At 42.0% G+C, this 12,511-nt stretch overlaps 1 protein-coding gene across 1 annotated transcript in view; it reads left to right on the forward strand.

Annotated features, from left to right (window-relative positions):
• UXS1 (UDP-glucuronate decarboxylase 1) overlaps positions 1–12,511 on the forward strand; it is an 87,678-nt gene that overhangs the window by 55,173 nt on the left and 19,994 nt on the right. Inside the window, exon 9 of the mRNA XM_039514121.1 lies at positions 878–999. Within this exon, the coding sequence (XP_039370055.1) occupies positions 878–999 (122 nt within the window). The remainder of the gene's footprint in view (positions 1–877; positions 1,000–12,511) is intronic.

The following is a 12,511-nucleotide window of genomic DNA, read 5'->3' on the forward strand; positions in this document are numbered from 1 at the left end:
TGCCACCATCAATCAATCTATTTGCACCTGGCCTACACCTCCAGGCGTATCATACCAGTGGGTCCCAGGGACACAGACAAGGCTGAAAGCGAGCCAGAGCAGCATGTTTGCAACTTTTTTTGTTAGGGGGATAGAGGGAAATTTAAACTAACTCTAGATAAAGCACCTTACCCTTCCTTACGCTCAGCTGCCTCTACTTTGTCTACTCAGATTCATCTTGGCTGAAAAGGTAACTTCTCTGTGCCACTTGCTGGTCCCAGAGTTTCAGGCTGAGAGAAGAACAAGGCGCGCACACACAATTTTTGTTTGCGGGGCTGCCTCACACCTTCACCAAACCAGATTATTTATGGCATGTCTAGATTTCCAGCTCCTGCCTCCTTTTCCCCCCAGCTCTTTTTTGAATGCCAAGATGTCTTAGCTCCTTTTGCAAACTAAATAGAAATTGCCAATGAACTCTAAATAACCTATAATCTCTCTATTCAATTATCTTAGATCAGAATCTTGGTTTTGCATCTAGAGTTATTCCATCTTTAAGGTCCATTTCCAGACAAACATTCAACTCAGCCTGCCATGAGTAATGGCTCTTACGAGGAGACACATCCATCGATGTTGCTTTGTTTAATATGATCAATTTGGGGATTTTATAGATTCTCAGATTGTCCTTACAGTTATCCCTTTGGGATTCTATTTGATGAATCTATTGGAGTGGAAGACGTTGGAGTTTAATATTTAAAAATTAGATAATTTGAAGAAAAATTGATTAACACTGTACATACTAAAACAAGCTCTATCAAAAGAGCCGTATATAAAAGGAGTTACATTCCCTCTTCCTGTTACTAGAAAGAGAAAGTCATTCAAGTGTTGTTTCTCTCCATAGATCCTGAGGTTCACCCTCAGAATGAAGATTACTGGGGCCATGTGAACCCCATTGGACCTAGGGCCTGCTACGATGAAGGCAAGAGAGTTGCGGAAACAATGTGCTATGCCTACATGAAGCAGGTATTTGGCTGTCATATTCAATGGCCTTGCTCTACTTGCTGAGAACAAATGCAGAACAAAACTGGAATGACTAAATGTGTATGTTAGGGGTGGGGGGAGGTAGAGGATGTCTTGAGTAAGGGAATTCTTGCAATTGCAAAATCTGTTTTCTTTAACAAGGACGTTTTATTGCTCCCATCTTTTGTTGTGATTCAAGTGAGCAACGCTCTCCAAGAAAGTGCTTTGCCGATCAGGACCTTAATGATTATCTTGGAGCAGTGCAAAGGCAAAATAACTCTCCAAATGCATGTACTGTATAATGGTCAGATGTGTCAGTCTCTTGATATAACTGATATAAAAACACATGAAGTCAGTATTAAGGTTTTGTCTTAGAGTGCCAGTTTGGTGAAGTTGGAGTACATACCGCTTTTTGGGTATCTGTTGGAGCTAGAAGTGAAAGCCTTATGGAGGCACAGATGAAAAGCGTTATATAATAGCTACAAAGAATCCTGTGGCACCTTATAGACTAACAGACGTAGCAACAAAGAATCCTGTGGCACCTTATAGACTAACAGATGTAGCAACAAAGAATCCTGTGGCACCTTATAGACTAACAGACGTAGTCTGCTTTTACAGATCCAGACTAACACGGCTACCCCTCTGATATATAATAGCTAGGTATTGTAATGGAGTTTGTTATTGACAGCATTATAGGCAATGTAAAGGTGGAAAGAATGCACAGGCTTTTTCCCTTTCTTTAACTTCCATCTTTTGTTTGTTTCCATATTTTTAAGGTTTTGGCTTGATGGGGTCTGACCCTCACAGATCAACTGTCACTAAATATCATCTTTGTTTCTAATACATATTCAAGTATTTAATTCTCCCTATCCTTCATATGGTGTTTTAAACTGTAAACTGTGGGACATATACTGTCTTTCTCTGTTTTCACAAGGGAGTCTTGGTTGCCATCTTGGCCCCTGGGAGTTAATATAACATTAATATTAAATACCAATTTGGTGCTTTTTTTCTGGGTAACAGATGGTGGCAGCTAACACTTACCTTCTGGTAGCCCAAAGGAATCTGTAAAAAGGCACTCTTGTATGCACTGATTTTTCCCTGCCTTATCACTGTCCCAGCATCCTCACTTTAAAATGCCATTTGATATTGCACAAAAGCAAGAATTTGGTAACTGAGTAGGTGAGCATGAGATCTCACATGATGGTATGTTCTCAGAAGAAAAACAGATGCTGCTCTATACACGTGGTTTCTTTACAGTTGCACCTTACTCACTGGAAGTTTTTCTGAGTGTTTTATATGGTTTAGGATTGTGTGAAGGCGACTTTTGTTTTAGAGTACGTTAAATAAAGTTCACAATGAGATAAAATGAGCTCTCAGCCCTGCAATGACTGTGCCTACTGCTGTGACTGTTATTCTTGCACAGAGATGATTCACTTTTGTAGTAATTTTTAAATGTTTTCTGCTCTTTTTGTAATGGGTCAGGAGAAACACATATTGGTTAAACTCAAAAATATAAACAGACATGCTGCTGGTGTGTTAAAAATGTTTGTAACTGCACTGGAGTACCTGCAGATATTCAAACCATGCAGAGTCAAACTCTTAAGCACAGTCACGTGCAGATAGGTATGTCTTACTGTTTAAAATCATATGTTCAAATGTGCCATTCTAATAAAAACTGCACATTTGTAATGTGTCCAATCAATTTTTTAATGTCTGTTTATAACTACTTGGTATCCCTACTTAACAGCAGTAATATTAGGCTCTAATTTATGAGGTTCCGTGACATCGGCACTTCCCAGAATCTCAGCAAGCATGTTTTTTATCCACTACTCAGGGCAGGAGGAAAATATCCTTCCTGGCTTTTTTCCGCTATATGTACACTAGAATGCATTGTTCACTTCCTGGTTTTGTTTGGAAATTGCCACTCGGCCTGCGCTCAGTCTCGTGAATTATGATGGGAACTGTGAGGTTGTGTAGGACTCCCCACAATTATAGGAAGCAAGGTGTGGGCAGTCATGCCTAATGGTAAGTCAGGCGCTGGAGCCGAAGTCCAGAATCAAGCCAGGGATCAGAGATAGGGTCAGGTGCCAAGCCAAAGGTCAGAGCTGGAGGCAGAGTCACAAGTCAAGCCGGAATCAGCATCAGGTAGGTCATAGGAGCAGGAACTTGGAGAGGAGCAGGAACTGGGAACAGATGAGTGTCTGGGGTAAGGAAGGTAGGAGTCAGGCCATGTAGGCGGGGTCTGTAGTAGCAGCTAGCTCGGGATTCACCTAGTTGCTTGGATCAACTTTTTGTGCCTCTTTCTGGTTTAAGTACTGGGTCCCAGCCAATCAGTGGGGCTGGATGTCTTCCCCCAATCAGGAGCTTCATGTAGGGTGACCAGACAGCAAGTGAGAAAAATCGGGACAGGGGGTGGGGGGTATTAGGCGCCTATATAAGAAAAAGACCCAAAAATCAGGACTGTCCCTATAAAATCGGAGCATCTGGTCACCCTAGCTTCATGTGTGGGGCCCTTTGTGAGCTAGAGCTTTGCTAGCCCCCTTCTTCTCTGGTTTGGGTGAGCTTCTGTGTGGCAGCCACAGCCTGAGCACTGCCTACAGACCTATGGGCCTGGATTCGAGCCCTGCCATCTCTCACACTAATATGATTATGCACATCCCAACTACACCAGTTTAAGTTGAAAACTGTTCAGAATTTGTTTTCCATTTCCCCAAATAATGTGAATCAAATATTTTCTTCTCTACTGTTGTGAAACTATATAAAATCATTGTTTTATTAATGTAAACTAGATTAAATACTTAGTTTTACACTTTCCTTGACACTGTTTGAAAGGTGTAGTGTGGTTAGGATCTGATTTCTTCTTTTTACAATTAAAAAATAAACTCTACTGATTGGAGACCTGAAGTCTTGTTTCAGACCTTAATGATCTGGAAATTCACAGTCTTCCTTTTTAAACCCACATTTTCATACCAATTATATTGTCCTTTCTACTTGTGATTCTGTTTAATTGGCAAGCAGTATTACTTGTGGGTGCCAGATTAAAACACTATGTAGTTTCACAAGTGCAGTGCTAATAAGTAATCATCCAGTCTTACCTTATTTTATGTGAAGTGATAGCTTCCAAATTGTCTCAGGATACCTCCATTCTCTAATTAGACATCACAATTTCTGTATTCCTAACTTCCCTACAAATATATTGGAAGAGATTGGATGTAGTGATTATCTTATCAAGATATTTAGGATTACAGAATTGTTTGTCATCCTTAAATATATCTAGAAGGTTTGTGTTTGGCCCGGAGAATACTTACTTATTGCTTAAGTTTTATCAGACCTACTCACTGGGCAAAAACTAAATAGTTGGTGGAAGGATAGAGACAACTAAATGGAAAAGATGAGGTTTACAAAATAAAGATTAAAGGGTTTCAAATAGATAAGCAAACACATGTTGAATAAATATATTGTGAACACAGCTTTTTTGTAATGCGCTTCCTGTTTTGTTTTTATGCACTGCACTTGTTTCTGTAATCCTTGTTTTGTTAATGCACAAATTGAGTTGGTTTCAGTATTCATAAGCAGCCGAGATATAAAATTTAAGGAAAATGAAAATAGTTGATTAAATTGCTAATAGAACTACATTGTAATTAGTAACACTAAGTATAATTACTCAGTAATTCTCATAATTAGGGCTTGTCTACACTGGCACTTTACAGCACTGCAACATTCTTGCTATGGGGTGTGAAAAACACCCCCCCGAGCACAGTAAGTTTCAGCACTGTAAAATTACACGTTGTTAGGAGTCCAGAGAAGAATTAGTGTGGATTATGCATCATGTCAAAAATAAGTACTAACAAATACTGAAAACTGCCAAAGTTATGTGGAGGATCACATTCATTCATATTAGCAATGAAAATGAGTTTAATTTCCAAGGGCAGGCTAGGTGGGTCACAGGCCAAGTGGGATGGCTGTGCTACAGCAGACATGACCTCTCCTTAGAGCAGGCAGTTAGCCATCCTAATTATTGATCCTGATACAGGAGGGAAGGTGGTGATGCATTGACTCAGCTCAAGTTTTTCTGAAAGCCTTTGTACGCCTCTGCCATACTCATCACTGGACCTTAAGGTGCCCAATTAACTCAAGGGTGACCAGCTGGCTCAGTCGGTAGCGCATGAGACTCTTAATCTCAGGATTGTGAGTAAGAGCCCAATGTTGGGCGCATTCCTGTCTATCCACTGGAGCCACTTACCAAGAGTTGTGGTGCATTCTTCATCATGGGCAATTTTTAAATCAAGATTGGATGTTTCTCTAACAAATGTGCTCTAAATCAAACAGGAATTAATTCAGGGAAGTCTGGCCAGTGATATGGAGGAAATCAGACTAGAAGATCAGAGTGGTCCTGTAACAGGGTTCACTCAGCACTCTGGCGCCCCCTGCTGGCTGTCCTGGGAATTAGCTCTGCATGGTAGTGCACTCTCTTCGGGTGGTACCTGGCTGCCGTCTCTCCTTCTCTAGGACCCACGTCTCTCCAAGGACCAACGTCTCTCCAAGGACCACAGCTTCCTCTTCAGTGACACAGCCCTTCCGGGGGACCTGCAGTCCTCTATCCAGCCACTTCCCTTAGTGGCTACTGCAGTAAATTGTCTGGCCACTTCCTCGTAGCCCCAGCATCCTCTTTGCCCTTGCCTTGGGGCCTCAGCCTGCAAATCCCAGCAGTCAGCCGGGAGCTATCTCTTGCTCCCCTGGTTCCTGCTCACAGCACTGCTCTGTCCAGGGTGCTGGCAGTTCTCTCAGCCCTCCAGAGACAGTCCTTCCTCCCTGGGCTCCCAGCAGAGAACTGCCCTTCTCTGCCCTGCTGCTCCCTTTTATTGTGAGCCTGCTGGGCCCTGATTGGCTGCTCCCTTCAGCCCTTCTCTGATTTGCTGCCTCCTGCACAGCCTCCCTAGGGCTCTATTAACCCCCTAGGGCTCAGTGTGAGGCAGGCACCCCATCACAGGTCTTTTGAGGCTTTATAATTTATGACGATGCACATTGACTCTAGTGTTGATATACTTGATCTCTGAATACTGCGCACCAGTCTGGGCAGGCAGCTCACATAACTAATCTCTAGCCATGCAGCTTAATGCTACCGTGAGGATTAGCACTGGAACATACTGCTGTTCGATGGTTGGCCCCTTTGGGCGTGTACAGCCCCATCCTTGGTCCGGAGAGAGAGACAGCTCACAAGTGCAAGCCAACCATGGCCAACCTGAACTTACCAATTCACGAAAACCTCCAGAACCTTCCAAAGACACCCCTGAAATCTTGCAAGCCTTTTGGTATCGGGCTTAAGTTCTTAAAGCTGAGGCTTACTGGGATAATGCTCATGTTCCAAACAAACACCTGATTGCTGATCTCACAGAAAAACTTCCAGGCTTCAACCTATCCCAGAAATAATGGTCCACATTGAACCATTTCAGAGCATCACTTAGCAGATGCTGTCATCTCTTATGCCTGTGGAAGATGAGACAGTTCATAATGTGACTGTGGACCACGTTTTAAATCAATGCTCACTTTGATCATTTGCCAGTAGCATCTCAGGCTCACACCATGCCACTCACTAACCTGGGTTTGGCTCTATGAACATTGCTAATCACTTCCCTTGCCATACAAAGAAGAAAACTGAGGTGATGTGATAGCAAGGCCTAATGTCTTGTTGCACCACCAGCACTAGAATACATTACACCCTTTCTCACCATTGAAAAGAAGGGATTTTAGTCTTTCTGGCAGTGTACAGAGAAATAATTTCTGCTTCTCTTGGTTCATGAGACATTTTATCTTGAAGTGATCACTAAAAGTGTGGATCAAACAAATACAGGACATTTATCAGATAAGCCCCAGCATACTTTCACCAACTTTAGCTATTCCACTTTCTTCTTTTTTACTACACGGTGAGGAATAAATCGGTTTGAATTCCTTCCACTAGTCAGAGGAGAACTTAAAGCCCCTTTTCTTTATCTTGCATCCGAAGAAGTGGGTAGTCACCCACGAAAGCTCATGCTGCAAAACGTCTGTTAGTCTATAAGGTACCACAGGATTCTTTGCTGCTTCTACAGAACCAGACTAACACGGCTACCCCTCTGATACTTTTCTTTATCTTGGTATGTTTTCTTTCCAAGGATGAAAAAGTGATTTCTAAAGTCTTGAAGATTTAAACACTTTGTAAGGATGTCTATTTCCAAAAGCCATAGCCAATACCTCAGTCACTCTTTGAGGCTTTGGAATGCATCCATTGCAACTATTTGTGTCCCGGGGTGCAAAATATGTACTCTGTGGCATCTTTCACTTACAATAGCTTTCTTATTTTGGCAAAAAGATGCTTCGTTTTTGGACATCCAGTTTGGCTCTGTTACCGTTACCCAGGGTTTTCTGAATCCACAGCTCTTGGTAACTATATTCTGCGAGGCAATGTCAGAAAATAAATCAATGGGGGCACAAGACATCCATAGCACAGCATGTCCATAGGTGGTTGGCACAAGCAGTACAACACAAGACTACTTTCACTTACAGCTTCCACTTTATTTTAGTCTCAAGCACATACACACATAAGCAACAGGTTAGCACCCCCCAAAAATCCAATAGTTACCTCAAGAGTCTGGACGGTCCTTCAAGTGCAACAGATTTCTGCTGACCAGCCTTCTTTCTGCTGCTGAGGATATTGAGATGTGTCCACGAAGAGTGCACCCAACACAGACCTTTTCCCCTTCTTATGCTTTTAAGTGTCTCACTGCTTGTCAATCACCAATAACTGCTGAACAAGCAGCTGAAGCAAGAAGTTTCAAGCAATTGGTTGTACAGCTGTGTTTCTGCAGAGTCACACACATGCACACAGACGCACACCAGAAGTATAGATACTTCCTGTCTTTCAAAACTGCATACTTCAGCAGTTTAAAAGAAAGCCCAACAGGATGGCACAGGGTCATGCTCAATTCTCATCATCACTTCTGCTCCCCTCCTGGCCTGCCTAGTTATGCTAAGATTGCTGCAAAGGCCTACTAGTTTAACTGCTTTTGGCAATAAGCATTCCAGTCGATATTCTAGTTACTGGCCGTGGCCTTGGCACTTTGCTAGGCTGTTAAAATCTCTCCTTACATTAGCACAGGCAGGACCTAATCATGTATCCATAATTGCTCTATTCACATCAGTTAACGAGTAAGTATAATACTGTCCAGAACTCTCACACTCATGTCTAAAATTAGATTAAGCTATTTAGGACAAGAACCTTGGATCAAATCCTGGCCCCACTGAAGTCAATGGCAAAACACTCTCAGACTTCAGTAGAGCCAGGATTTCTCCTGTAGTTTTTTGCTCTGTAAAGTGCGTAGCATGCTTGGCTGCTGTAAAATTGATTATCAAGGCAATGATGTGGGGAGTAAAATTTTGATTTAGAGTTCCACTAATGGCCTGATGCATATTACAAATCACCATGATATTGGAACGCTAGCTTCACACACAGTTTTTAGTGCATATAATCCTTATGTGTGTGTGGTAATATCAATATATTGCATGTTATGAGGTGTATTACTAGAATTATTACATATGCTCTCTTGCCATTAACAGTAGCACCAACACATGGGTTGACACACTAACAACATTTCACCAGTCACTCACTTTCTGCATTTTTGGTTGCGTCTACCTAACCAAGTGGAGTAGTAATTGGAGTAGTTGTGAGCAAACCAGTGTTTCATGGTACTTTTTAGGCCATTTCAGATTTAGAATTGATACAAACAATCCTTTCATAAGAAAACCAATCTTTATTAATATACAAAATCCCAATTTGACATTTAGTACAGTACTGGTAGAGGATGTATATTGAAGATACGTATTTAAAATAACTTACTAAATTCTCCATAGGATTTCTTTCTCCCGTTGATCTTATTCTCAGGGTAACCAGAAAGCGACTTTCTCATGAGCCTCTCAGACTCAGGGATGACTGAAGGTTTTTCTTATTCCTCTCAGAAGGAGGTATTTCAGGAGGTGCTTTTCAGAAGATAAAGAAAGGAGGAGAGTGGTGATAGGAAGAAATAGTCCATGTCAGAGGAATCTGTGAAAGGAAATAGTTTGCTTAATAATCTCCTGCAAGTGTGGCTTTATCCACTAACGTGCATCTTCATTACTCATTTCCAAAGCTCCCACTTTGTATCTGTGTATAGGCAGTTCAGTCCATCTATAGGAACCTGGTAATTATTGATGACCATTTTCATTTTAGTTCTGCAATCAGCAAACAAGGTAGCCAGAACATGAGCTCCCAGTGTGATACTGTGTCATAAAAAAGCTAATATTTGGTTGTGTTAACAAGGGAATGTTGAGCAGAATTAGAGAGGTGATATAATTTTGGAATATGGCATGAGTGAACCACTGCTGGAATATTGTGTGCAGTTCTGGTGTTCATATTTTTTAAAGGATGTTAAAGTGAAGAGGGTTCAGAGAATAATTTTTGGTTTGGAAGCCAACCTTACAATGAGAAACTAAAAATTCAATCAGTTTATTTTATTGAAGAGAAGGTTAAGAGGCAACTTGATCACAATCTATATATAATTACCAATGCAAAAAGAAGATATGATACTAAAGGGTTCCTTAATGTCTCAGATAAAGGCATAACAAGGTTTAGTGGCTTGAAGTTGAAGTCAGCAAAGTTTAAAGTGGACACCAGGCAAAATTTTAGGTGTGGGGAATTAGCTATTGGAAGGGTCCTTCAAATTATATCAAATTTTACAACACTTGCAGTGTTCTAAATCAGGAGTAGGCGTCTCTAAAAGATATAATCTAGTTCAACCACAAGTTGGGATAAATGCGGGAATCACCAAGTGAAATTCTGAGGCCTTTATTATATAGGGAGTTTATCAGACTAGATGATTGTAATGGTCCCTCCTGGCCTTAAAATCTATGAACTCTTAATTCCAAGCATAGTAAATCATAGTGAAAAACAATCTTAAATGTTAATAACATGCAAGGGTGAATCCAATTTGCTAATGTCAATCCAGCGGGTAGTGTAGACATACCCCCAAGTGTATGTTGAAGCTATTTCAGTTAAAACCAGCATTGGAAACCTTTAGACTCTTAAGTTGCATTCTGTGTTGATCTATTTTCTGAAATATGCAGACCAAGCATCTTTTACTAAAGGTAGATTTGTTAATCTAAAATATGGCATGTTTATTCTTTTAAAAAAATATATACATTGATATTATCCTGCCATGCCGTGCTGTAGATGTTGTTGGAGCGAAGACTTTCAAACATAAGTACCTACAGTTAGAGTTCCTCACTCCATATTTAGGTGCCTAAATTAGTGGCCTAACTTTCAAAGGTGCTGTGTACCCTACATCTCTCAGTGAGGCATGGTGAGTACCCATCACCTTGGAAAATGAAGCCACTTATTTATTAGCCTAACCATAGTCACTTAGTTTTGAAAATTTTGGTTTGGGGTAATTTCATAGGAGCCCTGACAATATCTGTTGGCTAGTACATGCTATGCTTTGGCTGTCATTAATTGTCCCCTTAAACAGATTTATTTATTTTTTTGTTAACAAAAGACAGAGAAGGAAATAAAAAATCACCAAAAACTTTAGATGTCCGTATAATTTTTCATGACTTAGGCCTAGTTATTCCGGTATAGATATATCAATATAGCTATACTGGCAAATCCCTCCTAATGTGGATTCAGTTTTTATGCCATCAACAAAGTGCATTTGCTGGGACAACTTACACTGGTTCAGTCACATGAGCAAAATAAACTATACCAGCAAAAGCATTTCTGTGTCAGTATAACACATTTGTGATTTGAAATATTGTATGTTTTAAAAAATAAAAAAAAGTCACAGTCCTAACTAATATTGCTGTACCAGCAAAAGTTTCTAGTGTAGAGCTGACTGAGCTGGAATCTATTCACTTAACTATTGTTCTGTTTTATACATACAGTACGTAAAACTGTATATACAATGTGCTTTTCAAGTTTTGTAAAAGCACCAAGCACATTTTAAAGGATTTGAAAAACAGGTCTAAATACATAGACAACGGGAAAGGTTTAAGGTTTGTAGGAGGCCGGAATGAAATCACAGAGACATAAGATTTAAAACTGAAAGATTAGCACAAGTTGTCTACTTTGCATAGCTATGGGGTGTGGCTCACCTGGTAAAGAGAGAATGTTAGTCTAAGGGTACGTCTGCCCTGGGCTGTAAACCCACAGCAGCGAGTCTCAGATCCCAGCTCTGCAGCCTTGGCCATGCACTATGATGCTAAAACCAGCAGTATGGACGTTGGGGTTTGGGCTGGAGCTCAGGCTGTGAACCCTGGGGAGCAGGGTGGACTTCAGAGCCCAAGCTCCAGCCTGAGATGCAATGTTTACACTGCAGTGTTTAGCGCTGTATTATGAGCCCCATGAACCAGAGTCTGTAGACCTGGGCTCTGAGATTCGCTGCCATGAGTTTTATAACAGTGTAGACGTACCCTAAAAGACACAGGGAAATTGCAGTGGTGATCACTGTTCTGTTTAAATCAAGGACAGCAAGCTGCTCTTGTCATTAACTGTCCAACGCTGCAGATGCTTAAAGGCATCTATCAGTTTTATGGTTCTGGATGCCCCCAGGATCAAGATGCCTTCAACTTAAGTGTTTGGTTTGAACACTTGTGCCTCCTTATTGACTCATCCCACCACCTTCTTTGCTCTGGGAAACTTACAACTCACAGCTGGGTCTATCTGGATTGAGTCTTCCTTCTTCCCTTCCCACGTCAGCAAATAAATACAGTCATTCCTCACTTAAAGTCGTCCCGCTTAACATTGTTTTGTTGTTACGTTGCTGATCAATTAGGGAACATACTCATTTAAAGTTGTGCAGTGCTCCATCCACTCTTACGTTGTTTGGCTGCCTGCTTTCTCCACAGCTGACAGCCTCCCTATGCGCCCCCCCCTGCAGTGCCTCCTGCCCCCCCCCCCCAGCAGACCCCACAGATCAGCACCTTCCCTCGCCTCCTGCCCACGGCAATCAGCTGGCTTACGGTGTTTTGGGGGGAGGGGAAGGAGCGAGGACTCGGCGTGCAAGCTCCCCCTGCCTCCCGAATGCCACAAGCCAGCTGATTGCCCCAGGCAGGAGGGAGGAGCGAGGACTTGGCGTGCCTCTCCCCACCCTCCTGCCCAGGGGAGGGAGGGGGGAGGAGCCAGGACACTGTGCGAAGTAAAGAGGATGAAGGTGTGGGGGGAGAAGAGGCGGGCCAAGGGTGGGGCATGGGGGAAGGGGTGGAGTGGGCGGGCTAAGGGTTGACCCCCTTCCCCCCACCCCTGGTGCTTGCAGAGTAGGGGAAGCTGCCCTGGAACCTAACCCCCCCCCATTTACATTAATTCTTATGGGGAAATTTGATTCGCTTAACATCGTTTCACTTCGTCACATTTTTCAGGAACATAAACTACAACGTTAAGTGGGGAGTTACTGTACATGGTTTAGTATTGAGTTAGCAGCAGCACATGGTGAAATAACTGCCCAGGCCTGAG

The sequence above is a fragment of the Mauremys reevesii genome, linkage group 1, assembly GCF_016161935.1.
Source record: "Mauremys reevesii isolate NIE-2019 linkage group 1, ASM1616193v1, whole genome shotgun sequence".
Lineage (NCBI taxonomy): Eukaryota > Metazoa > Chordata > Testudines > Geoemydidae > Mauremys > Mauremys reevesii.